Source organism: Colobus angolensis, unplaced genomic scaffold (assembly GCF_000951035.1).
Source record: "Colobus angolensis palliatus isolate OR3802 unplaced genomic scaffold, Cang.pa_1.0 Scaffold17, whole genome shotgun sequence".
NCBI lineage: Eukaryota > Metazoa > Chordata > Mammalia > Primates > Cercopithecidae > Colobus > Colobus angolensis.
In genome coordinates this window covers 1,861,256-1,872,793 of record NW_012114821.1, presented here as the reverse complement: position 1 = coordinate 1,872,793, position 11,538 = coordinate 1,861,256, and the positions used below count along the sequence as shown (strand labels likewise).

The 11,538-nt window shown below is 58.4% G+C and overlaps 1 protein-coding gene across 2 annotated transcripts in view; it reads right to left on the bottom strand.

Moving 5' to 3' along the window:
* The window catches only part of TOP1MT (topoisomerase (DNA) I, mitochondrial), a 43,536-nt gene that overhangs the window by 5,273 nt on the left and 26,725 nt on the right, over positions 1 to 11,538 (bottom strand). For both annotated transcript variants that reach the window (XM_011938078.1, XM_011938077.1), the window contains exons 4-12: positions 9,620 to 9,742; positions 8,745 to 8,932; positions 7,884 to 8,028; positions 7,410 to 7,553; positions 5,906 to 6,091; positions 2,621 to 2,689; positions 2,309 to 2,423; positions 804 to 931; positions 531 to 625 (exon numbers count right to left, since the gene is read on the bottom strand). In XM_011938078.1, the coding sequence (XP_011793468.1) occupies positions 531 to 625; positions 804 to 931; positions 2,309 to 2,423; positions 2,621 to 2,689; positions 5,906 to 6,091; positions 7,410 to 7,553; positions 7,884 to 8,028; positions 8,745 to 8,932; positions 9,620 to 9,742 (1,193 nt within the window). The remainder of the gene's footprint in view (positions 1 to 530; positions 626 to 803; positions 932 to 2,308; positions 2,424 to 2,620; positions 2,690 to 5,905; positions 6,092 to 7,409; positions 7,554 to 7,883; positions 8,029 to 8,744; positions 8,933 to 9,619; positions 9,743 to 11,538) is intronic.

Below are 11,538 nucleotides of genomic sequence, written 5' to 3'. Positions count from 1 at the left end.
TGCTGCTGGTGAGAATGGGATGGTGCCGCCGCCCTGGAGAAGAGTCTGGCACCTTCGTCTCATTTCCTGACCCCACAAAGACAATCAAACCTCCTCGGCGGCCAGAGTCTCTCCTCCCACGGCTCCGTATGTCCCACTCTTGTCCACAAGGCATAGAGTTTGTATTTTGAAAAATCACAAAGTTGGCCGGGCGCGGTGGCTCAGGCCTGTAATCCCAGCATTTGAGATGCCGAGTCAGGAGGATCACTTGAGGCCAGGAGTCTGACCAGCCTGGCCAACATGGAGAAACCCCGTTTCTACTAAATAAATGAATTAACCGGGCATGGTGGTGCACGCCTGTAATCCCAGCTACTTGGGAGGCTGAGGCAGGAGAATCACTTGAACCTGGGAGGTTTTTATAAAAATAAAAAATCACAAAATAACAATTGAAGAGGAAAACAAAACTGGCCTTGGGAAGGCGGGTCCGAAGCAGCCACATCTGGGTTGGGACGGGGCCGCGGGAGAAGGCGTTTGAGGTCACAGGTACTCACCTCCTGGACTTGCCATCCCCTTGGGCTTTGTGCTCGGCCCTTGCCTTCCTCAGCTCTGCCCTGGCCTCAGCCACCTGCTCCTTCTTCACCTGGATCTGCAGGGAAAGGGTCCAGACAGGGCTGTCCCTCCCTGTCCCGCACCAGCCGCTGCGCCCACACCCTCCCACACCCTCCATGCCCACCGCAGCTGGCTCCCCGGCCTGTGCCGAGGCTCTGGGGAGCGGGGTGGGGTCCCTCGAGGGCTGGGCTGGGGTCTCTCCTGGGAGCTGCTACCTTGGTCTGGAGATTCTGCATCGACTTCTCGAACGTGCTGGAGGTCGCTCGCTGATGGTTGCAGAGAATGGCCACGGCTCGGTTGGCTCGGTTGTAGGATAAGATCTTGGCTGCTATGCTGTCCTCGGCTGAGAGGCACGGGCTGTCAGAAGCAGCACCCACGGGCCGGCCGCCCTCCCTGTCTGCCCTGAGTCGGACTTACTCAACGCGCCACACAGCACAGCCTCTACCACTCACACAGGCACCCACTGGGATGGGGAGAGTGAGGGCCGAGGGTCAGTGACCCTCCGAGGCGGCCCTGAGAGCAGGGCCCGGCGTCTTTAACCACAACAAGGCCTCGGGTGTGGCCACAGCACAGGTAGCACCACCCAGGCCTTCCAAAGCCCTGTAGCAAGGAGGAGGCCCAGCCACCAGGACAGGTAAGTCTGCAGGGCCCTGCCTGTCACAAGTCCCCAGCACCTGGCTTTCCCTGGCAGCATCCCCTCAAGGTACCATGTTGTCTCCATTTTCCAGTCAGGAACAAGATTCAGAGAACGTAAGCACTGGCCCAGGCACCTGCTGGAGCGGCTACTCCTTCACGCCTCTCCTGCGCAGCCCACCCAGCTCTGGAAGTGCGTCCGCAGGGGGCCCAGCACCTTCGTTTCCTCTCCCAGGCCCAGCCTCGGCCCCTACATCCTCACCCAGAATCTCCTGCCTCCCTCGGTGGAGCGAGCATCTCTGCTGGGGCTCTCACCTGGATGCCAGCTAGCTCCTTCACATCCCACAGCCCAACACTGCCCCAGCTCCCAAGGGTGTCCCCAGGGCAGCACAGCACCAGCCTCTGAGGCCCACGGGCGCACACAAAACACATGCCAAGCGTCAGTGCCCCTGAGTGCCCGGACTCGGTGCCTCCTCCAGGAAGCCCTGCTTGGGGAGTGCAGAGGGCACCGGGGTGGGAGGCACCCTCTGGACGAGTCTGTGCGTCTGATCTGCCCGGACATCACGGAGCAGGGGCAGCGCCAAGGGCAGAGGGAGGAGAGGCCCTCGCCGAGCTTAGACGGTTGATGGCAAGGGACTAAGAGCAGAAGCTCTAAGCTCTAAGAGCAGAACCTGAGGCAGGGGCTGCGGACAGAGGCCCAGAGGTCAGCGTGCTCAGACAGCTGAGGGCAGGAGGGGCAGAACCATTGAAAAGTGCAGAGGCCTCCTGGGCCTTCAAGAAAGAACCCTGAGGAGGAGCTGAGGGACGACGCCAGGCCTGGCCACGGGGGCCAGAATAGGGCTCAGCAGCAGGGGCTCCCCGCGGGGAGCACATGGCTGGGATGCCTGGGGTCCCGAGGCCAGCACTTCCCTCCTCCTCCCCAGGACTCCGGCCATCCAGGCCGCCAAGCAGCCAGCCCACAGCCTCAGCCCATTTCCCAAAGAAGCAGCCCCACCCCGAGGCTCACTCAGCAAGGGCCAGCAGGGGAGCCCTGCCTGGGGCAGGGGCCATGCTCCCCGGCGTGAGTGTGGGTGCGGGGCCTGCTCACCACGTGTCAGGGCCCGCAGCTGCTCCTGCAGAGTGATGGAGGCGTTGTAGGTCCGGAACACCTTGGCCGTCAGCCCGTCCATCAGCTCCTGGAGGTGTTTGTTCAGGCTGGTCGTCTGGGGAGGAAATGGTCTCTATAATTACATGGTTTTGTGGGGCCGTCCCAGTCTCCCACGGAAAGGAAAGGGCATTTCAGCCATCGGGTCAGGCCAAACCCTGGGCCTTGCTATGAGAGATGGAGCCAGACTCAGCAGCCACACCCTCTCGCGGGTCCTGCCACCGCCCACTGCTGAGGAAACACGAGGCGGCTTACGGTCAGCCTGTCGAAGAGGTCGTCCCAGGGGTCCTTGTTCTTCATAAAGAGCTGTAAGTTCTTGTACACCTGAAGGAGAAAGAAGGAATTTCAGAGGACAGAAGAAACCCGAATCAAGGGAGGGCATGAAGGGCATCTACGCAGAGCCTGGAAGCCCACGGGAGGCTTCCCTGAGGAAGGTGGCCCGAGCAGCATCGCTGTCACCGGTCAGCATCCTCCCCCGACACGGCCCCCGCCCTCCAATGCAGCAGTCACCGCTAACACGCGTACGGGCAGCGTGCTCAGGAGGTGGGTGCAACTCCTGCCCTGCAGTTAGTTCCCCTGGGTGACCGCAGCAGGTGGCCCGGAGTCCCCAGCTCCTTCTTCCATCCATGCCGGATTTCCACCAGGTGACCCCACACCCTTGTAATGTGGGACACTCATCTGACATCACAGGACCTCAGGACCTTTGGGGTGCCCGTGTCCAACCTCCAGTCCCTTTGGGGAGAGGACACTCATTCCCTTTGACGAGACCAACTCTGCTCCGAGGAAACACCAGCCTGCGCCTGCACCCGTGCCTGCCCTCCCCTTGGTTTCCCCTGCTGGTCCTCCTCCCTGAGCGCTGGGCATCGGCTCCAGGGCGGAGGTTGCTGTGGCCTCGGCACTGCTCTCTCCAGCACCGGCATGGCAGCCCTCCCTCACCAGACACAGGCAGGAGGCCCCACACCCCCAGCTGACCCCCTTACCATCCTTGTACCACAGCTGACGAACCCCGTTCTACAAACCCACAGGCACCGGGACACGGCGGGAAGCCCCGGCCCACAGCTCCCGACTTCCAGCTTCTTCCCTCATCCTCCTCCACACGTTTGGTTTCATACCGCTGATCCTGACGAGGCTTTATGTCCACACGCATCCCATTACCAAGCGCTCCCCTCAACAGCGCTGTAAATGGCTGGCTAGTCCTCTGTCTGGACGGAGTGCGACTCGCGTCCAGGCCTGCACCGCGGCCGACGCTTCACATGGCAGGGCACTGCGGCGAGCGCCCCCTCGCCTCTTCCTTTTGTGTGTTGGCTTTTGTCTCCTACCTCCGATTAACTCATTCCTTACGACTGACTTCCCGACCAGACTGCCTGAGGCCTGGCCCTGCCAGGGACTCCTGTTTCTCTGCTGCCCTCAACACCTGTCCCCAACCTTCCAGTTCTGGTTTGAACGGCTCCACTCCATCCCACAGTGGGGCCACATTACTTTTTTGTTGTTGTCGTTTAATTTTTGGAGACTAGGTCTGGCTCTGTCACCTGGGCTGGAGTGCAGTGGCGCGATCATAGCTCACTGCAGTCTCCAACTCCTGGGCTCCAGCGATCCTCTCACCTAGCCCTCCCAAGCTGTCTGGACTACAGGCATGGGCCTCGCACCCGGCCTGAGTCACATTTGTGCTTTTGAGGTGCAGGGAGGTCGTGCGTGGATCTGTCCAACGTCACTGCGATACGGTGCCCATCCAGAGAGGGGATACCCTCACTCTTCAGGACAGCCATTCAAAGGTGAGGATGCTCCCCAAATTCCAATCTTCCTTCAAGCCAGTCTGGAGACCAGAGATCTACCCAGCCCTTCCCGACCGCACTCATTCCTCTGGGCATCGATGCTAGTGGAGCGAGGGGCTGTGGGGGTGGTGGGCAGCCACAGGCTTAAGTCCTGCCCATAGCCCCTGCAGCAGAGGAAAGCGGGCATGGTGGCAGCCCCTCCCAGGTGTGTACTGGGGTGAAAAGTGTCCCCCAAATTCATGTCCTCACCAGAACCTCAGAATGTACCTTTTTTTTATTTTTAAAGACAGGGTCTCGGCCAGCCGCAGTGGCTCACACCTGTAATCCCAGCACTTTGGGAGGTTAAGGCAGGTGGATCACAAGGTCAAGAGTTCAACACCAGCCTGGCCAACATGGTGAAATCCTGTCTCTACTAAGAATACAAAAATTAGCCGAGCGTGGTGGTGGCGCCTGTAGTCCCAGCTACTCAGGCAGGAGAATCGCTTTAACCCAGGAGGTGGAGGTTGCAGTGAGCCAAGATCGCACCACTGCACTCCAGCCTGGGCAACAGCACGAGACTCTGTCTCAAAAAAAAAAAAAAAAAAAAGACAGGGTCTCATTTTGTCACCCAGGCAGGAGTGCAGTGGAGCGATCAAGGCTCACCACAGCCTCAACCTCCCAGGCTCAAGCAATCCTCCCACCTCAGCCTCTGGAGTAACTGGGACCACAAGCATGCACCATCACGCACAGCTAATTTTTATTTCTTTATTTTGAGACAGAGTCTTGCTGTCGCCCGGGCTGGAGCGCAGTGGCGCGATCTCGGTTCACTGCAAGCTCTGCCTCCCGGGTTCACGCCATTCTCCTGCCTCAGCCTCCCGAGCAGCTGGGACTACAGGCTCCCGACACCACGCCCGGCTACTTTATTGTATTTTTAGTAGAGATGGGGTTTCACCATGTTGACTAGGATGGTCTCGATCTCCTGACCTTGTGATCCGTCCACCTTGGCCTCCCAAAGTGCTGGGATTACAGGCGTGAGCCACTGTGCCCAGCTGTTTTTTCAATTATTATTTTAGAGACAGGGTCTCATTATGTTGCCCAGGTGGTCTCAAACTCCTGGGCTCAAGTGATCCTCCCACCTCAGCCTCCCAAAGCACTGGAATTACAGGAGTGCACCACCATGCCAGGCCAGAACGTGACCTTATTTAAAAATACGGTCTTTAGAGACTGTTACGACGAATGCATAGAAAGAGTGGGGTGGTCCCTAACTCCAATACGACACGTCCTTGTGAGAAGACACAGAGGCAAAGACGCAGCGAGAGGCAGCCTCAGACCAAGGACACCCAGGATCCGCAGTCCCACCAGATGCTGGGAAGGCAGGAGGATCCTCCCCGAGTGTGGCTAGAGTGCGGCTCTGCCAGCACCTTGACTCGGACTCTGGCCCCCAGGACTGAGCGACAATAAATGTCTGTTGTTAAACCACTGGGTCTGCAGTGCCTTCCTCCAGCAGCCCTGGGAGATGCTCTGGCCGGGGGGCAGGAGACAAAGCTGGTGTGACAGAGGCACCCTGCTCAGCCCCCGACCAGCTTCCTTGTGACCCCTTGGGCTTACCATGGGGCATAGCCTCTCCTTCACCCCCACCCTCATCAGCCCCAGCACAGCGGGCCTCACCCAGCAGACAGGACGTGGCAAATGGGCCACAGACCCCACGGCAGCTCCGGCACGACCCCAAAGACCTCCAGAGCAAACACGTGTCACGTAGGGAGGAGCAGCCGGCCGCGACGGCACTCACAGGCTTCTCCACCGGCACTCTGTTGTAGTAGCGGATGGAGTCCTTCCCCAGGAAGTCAAATTCCACCACGTGTTGGCAGCCGTCGGCCTCCGGGTGCAGCTGGACGTGCTCCACGCGGAGGGAACAGCAGCCCACGGTGTCAGCCGCCTCACCGTCCTCCTTCTCATTTCCCGCTCTCAGCGCCAGCTATTTGGTGGGGAACAAAGTGGGTGGTGCATGCACATGCACACCACACACATGCACGCCACACACAGGCACAGCACACACAGGCACAGCACACACATGCACACCACACACATGCACACCACACACAGGCACACCACACACAGGTGCACACCACACACATGCACGACACACACATGCATGACACACACAGGCACACCACACACATGCATGACACACACATGTACACCACACACATGCACGCCACACACAGGCACAGCACACACAGGCACAGCACACACATGCACACCACACACATGCACACCACACACAGGTGCACACCACACACATGCACGACACACACATGCATGACACACACAGGCACAGCACACACATGCATGACACACATGTACACCACACACATGCACGCCACACACAGGCACACCACACACATGCATGCCACACACAGGCACGCCACACACATGTACACCACACACATGCATGCCACACACAGGCACACCACACACATGCATGCCACACACAGGCACACCACACACATGCATGCCACACACAGGCACACCACACACATGCACGCCACACACAGGCACACCACACACATGCACGCCACACACAGGCACACCACACACATGCATGACACACATGTACGCCACACACATGCACGCCACACACAGGCACACCACACACATGCACGCCACACACAGGCACACCACACACATGCACGCCACACACAGGCACACCACACACAGGCACAGCACACACATGCATGCCACACACATGCATGCCACACACAGGCACGCCACACACATGCACGCCACACACAGGCACACCACACACAGGCACGCCACACACATGCATGCCACACACAGGCACGCCACACACATGCACGCCACACACAGGCACACCACACACAGGCACGCCACACACATGCACGCCACACACAGGCACACCACACACAGGCACAGCACACACATGCACACCACACACAGGCACGCCACACACAGGCACGCCACACACAGGCATGCCACACACAGGCACGCCACACACAGGCACAGCACACACATGCACGCCACACACACAGGTGCACACCACATACAGGCACACCACACAGGCATGCCACACACACGTGCACACACACCACACAATGCACATGCACACCCTACACACATTCACACCCATACACATGTGCACACGCACACCCCCCCCATCAGACTGCGGTTCCACCCCACACACACACCCACATCGCCACACTGCGCCATCCGACTGGGTGTCCCTGCCAGGAGAGCCAGGATGAAGAGCCCCAGGAGGCGAGAAGGCCGCGTACCTTATCGATGAAATACAGGGCCACCGCCCGCTGTCTCGTCTTCATTTCCTGAGACTTCCAATCAGCCCGGTACTGGGAGCGGATCTCGTCCACAAATCCCCGCAGGCGTCGAGCTGTTTCAAACTTCTGCCAAGCTTTCTCCCCCTAAATGAAAAAAATAACAGGAAAGAAACCATTCGTATTCCTGTTAAATAATGGAGGAGGCTGTCAACTCTCCCTGCCCCAAACCTTGTGCTTCTCCACTCGATGGTGGAGTGGTCAGGGGCTGGGGCAGCAAATCCAGCTGGGTGATGCTGGCAGTGAGCACCTGGCTTTGGGGCTTGTGGCTGCTGGCACAGCATGACCTCAGCGCGGGCTGGCCGACTCCCAGCCCATCTCAGAAGCCTCTGGCGGTGCCTGGCTTACACACCTCCCTGCCAGCGCCCTAAGGGAGACCTCCCGGGGAGGAAACACCCTGCTAAGCCCCGCGCTCACCTTCAGCTTCGAGCAAGGGTTCAGCATGATGTACTTGATGGAGTTCTGAATGCTCTCGGTCCACGCTGCCAGCCACATGACAGTGTTATCGGAGCGCACCTCCTTCCACTGGCGCCCCGCCGGTGGCTCGGGGATCTTCGAGTCCCTGCAGCAGAACAATGACACAAACATAACTTGGAGACCTTGTTCTCTGGAATGCAAGCAAAAGGAGCTGCTCTGGCCAACCATCCCACTTGGTGGCCATGGTACTGGCATGGCTCCTGACTGAGTCTGGCATCAGAGGCGGCCTGCCTGGCGGCTCAGACAAAAGCAGCTGCTCAATCTGCCCTCTGCACACACAGGAAGGCCACGGTGCACCAGGAGGCTGGGTGGCCACCCAAGCAAGGGATCGCTCTGTTCGAACCTCTCAGCACCAACTGGGACGAAGAGTGCCCTGCTCCACACAGCCTGGCCACTGGAGGTCCTGCAGGCAGGGTCCCTACTCCACACTGCGGTCACACGGTACAACACGCGGCCCAGCAGTCCCCTCTCCACCACTCGGAATGTCCCTCCAACAAGTTCAGAACACCTACTGCTACGGGGCCATCCAGATGGTGTGGGATATGAAAACCACACGGGGGTGTCCTTGGCGGGAGAAAGTCTCAGCCACAGCAAGGCGAGGGCTTCTGACCCCGTGGGAAGCACCCTGGGAGGGCCGCCCTTGCCCGGCCACACCCGCGGGCTGAGCTCCACAGGAATGGTGTGGGGGTCACCAACCACACGTTCCTTGGTGTGTCTCCCTCTCCCAGGAGGTGAAGAAGAGCCAGACTCACCCAGCTGGCAGGGATCCAGCACCTGCCTGCTGCCCGCCCGACCACGTACCTGCTGCAGTTGATGACCACGTCCTCCGGCACGACCCTCCTCTTCAACATCCCCATCTTGGGATGGTCGCCACGGCCACGGAACAAGCCAGGCGGCTCAGTCTTGAAATTGCCTATTTTTTCTCGGTGACCATCTAAAATACAGTAGCCGAACTCTTGCTGAAGTTTTTCTGCCTCTTCTTTTAGCTTCTGAGTTAATAAAACAGTCAGTAGACATTAGCAGTGAAGAGAAGAGGACAGGCCTCAGTCCCTTCTTGCTCACCCGGGACCACCCTGCTCTGGCTGACTCAGCTGGGCCCTCAAAGCCCTTCACAATCCATGGAGGTCACAGGGGCAAGGGACAGTGCAGGTGGGCACGCAGGGGGCACCAGGAGCCATGGCCCAACCACCCCATGGTCTGGACTCCCCAGCCCCTGCACAGGCTTCGGCTGTTTTAGGCCTGAGCAGTAAAGCCAGGTGGAGGGAGTGTGGCTGCCCGCCATGGAGGAGGAGGGCTAAGGGAATCCCTGAGAAGGCCACATGGAGATCACAGCATGGCAGGTTCCTGTTAGATGTAGGGAGACGCATGGCACAGAACAGCGAGAAGCCGACTGGCCTGCACAAGCCCCGCCCTCAGCCCACAACCCGTCTGGGAACCCACCCTTATCAATGGTGGTAAATCACTCATCCATTTCACACTGGGTTTACTGTCAAACGTGCTCTCGGGAAGCGGAACGACACTTAAGCACACGCAGGGGCGCGAAGGCTGCCGAGCCGAGAGCAGCTTTGTGAGAAGGGGCTTCTCTAAGGCCACAGGCCTTTCTCAGCCTTCGGGCCAGGCTGGCCTCTCATTCCCAGGGGCCACTTCGGGTCACACAACGCTCGAGTCAGCCCAACCTGCTTCTCCTCCCTGGTCAGGGTTTTCCGGGCTGCGGCCTTGTCCACAAAGTGTCTGTGGATCTCTGTGAAGTCACACTTGTCCAGGCTCTTGATGACTTCTCTCTCTTCCACTGTCATTTCCTGCACAAACCACAGACACGCACTCTCACCATGTCTGATGGAGGCGTGCGCGTGACGGGCAGAACCTGCGCAGTCCTGCGGTCCCGTGAACAGAGCCTCTCCCCGCAGACCCCACAGTTAGAGCTGGGTCTGTTGTTGCAGGGGTGGAGTGGGGTGGAGCAGCCGAGGGCACAGTTCTCCAAAAGCAACTTCACAAGTCAGTAGTAAAACTGGCTAAAACCTTTGACTCAGTAATTCCACTTTGAGATACATCCTAAATAAACTCTCCAGTATGAAAACGAGGATGATGACGGCACTAAGGGCAACAGCAGAAACGCCATGACCGGACAGAGCGGGATAAATGACGGGGAGCTCATTTGGTGAACGTGATGGGATTCAGGAGGCCCAAGTCTCAGTCCATACGTGCTGCTGCAACAAAATCCCGGGGACGGGTCAGTTATAAATCACAGTCACAGCTCTGGGGGCTGGAAGGCTGGGATCAGCGTCCCGGCATTTGATGTCTGTGGAGGACCCAGTCCCTGCTTCTGAGAGGGTGCCCTGAAGGCTGTCCTCACGCAGTGGAGGGGGGACAGAAGGACAGAAGGGGCCCAGCTAATTCCACCCAGCCCCGCCCTAAGGCCCTAAATTAACCCTAAGGGCTGCAGCAAGGCCGTGTCCTCACAGCCCAATCAGCTCCTGAAGGCCCTACCTCTGTCCTGTGGCGCTGGGGATTCAGTTAAGGTGAATTGTGGAAACCACAGCAGAAAACAGTTTGATGATGATCTACCCATGTGGAGACTAAGCAGGATAAAATATCGAACGGGGAAAACATTACATGCACACTGATCACACTCACACGAAAACTACTGCCCAGGAAAAGCCAGGACACGGGAACAGGAGACGCTGACCTGAGGGAGAGCCGCAGGTCACAGGCAACTGTTTCTCCTCTCATTTCCTACACAACAAAAACTCTGTACAGCCCATGGCCAAAAGCCCAGGCTTGCGGGCACCAGCTCACAGTCCCAGTCCAGGCTCGGCCACTCAGGCGTGTGAGACCTCAGGAGCTGCTGCTAAACTGTGTCTCACTGTGGGATGGGGATGTCCCGCCTCTGCCGAGGAGCCCAGGTGCGACACCATCTGTGCCCGGACGGAGCCCTGCTCGGCCACAACCGCGGGCTCAGGGTCTGTCCCTGTGTCTCCCGGGGCCCTCGGATCTACCGCCCGTTCCTGTTTTGCTGCCTGCGACACTGCCTCCCTTCCTAGCTCTGCTAGTGACTAGAAGAAGTGCTGACCGGTGGGGGAGTGAGGACAGCGGGCAGCTGGTGCCACCTCACCAAGCTGTGGTGACAGGCAGAGGGGTGGCATCAGGACAGGTCCAGAAGCAGAGCCCACACAGGGGACAAGGAAGCACAGGCTCCAGCAGCTGGCTCAGGGCAGTCAGACACCCACATGCAAAGCACGAGGCTCGGCCTCTACCCCACACTGTAACCAAAATTAACTCAGAGTTCCACCTAAACCAAGCCTCAATGGAAATCTAAAACCGAGACTTCTAGGAAAAACATAGGAGGAAATCTTTGTGCTGCTGAATTAAGTGTATTGCTTAGAACAACAAAAGCACAACCTGTGACAAAACATGATACATGGGACCTAGTCAGTATTCCAAACTCCTGACCTTCCAAAGACATTGTTAAGAGAATGCGAATATAAACTACAAACAGCATGAAAAAGTTTTGCAAATCCTATTTCTGATAATGGACTTAAAACAGGACACAAAAGTACTCACCATAAAAGAGACTGATAAACTCAATAACTAAGTT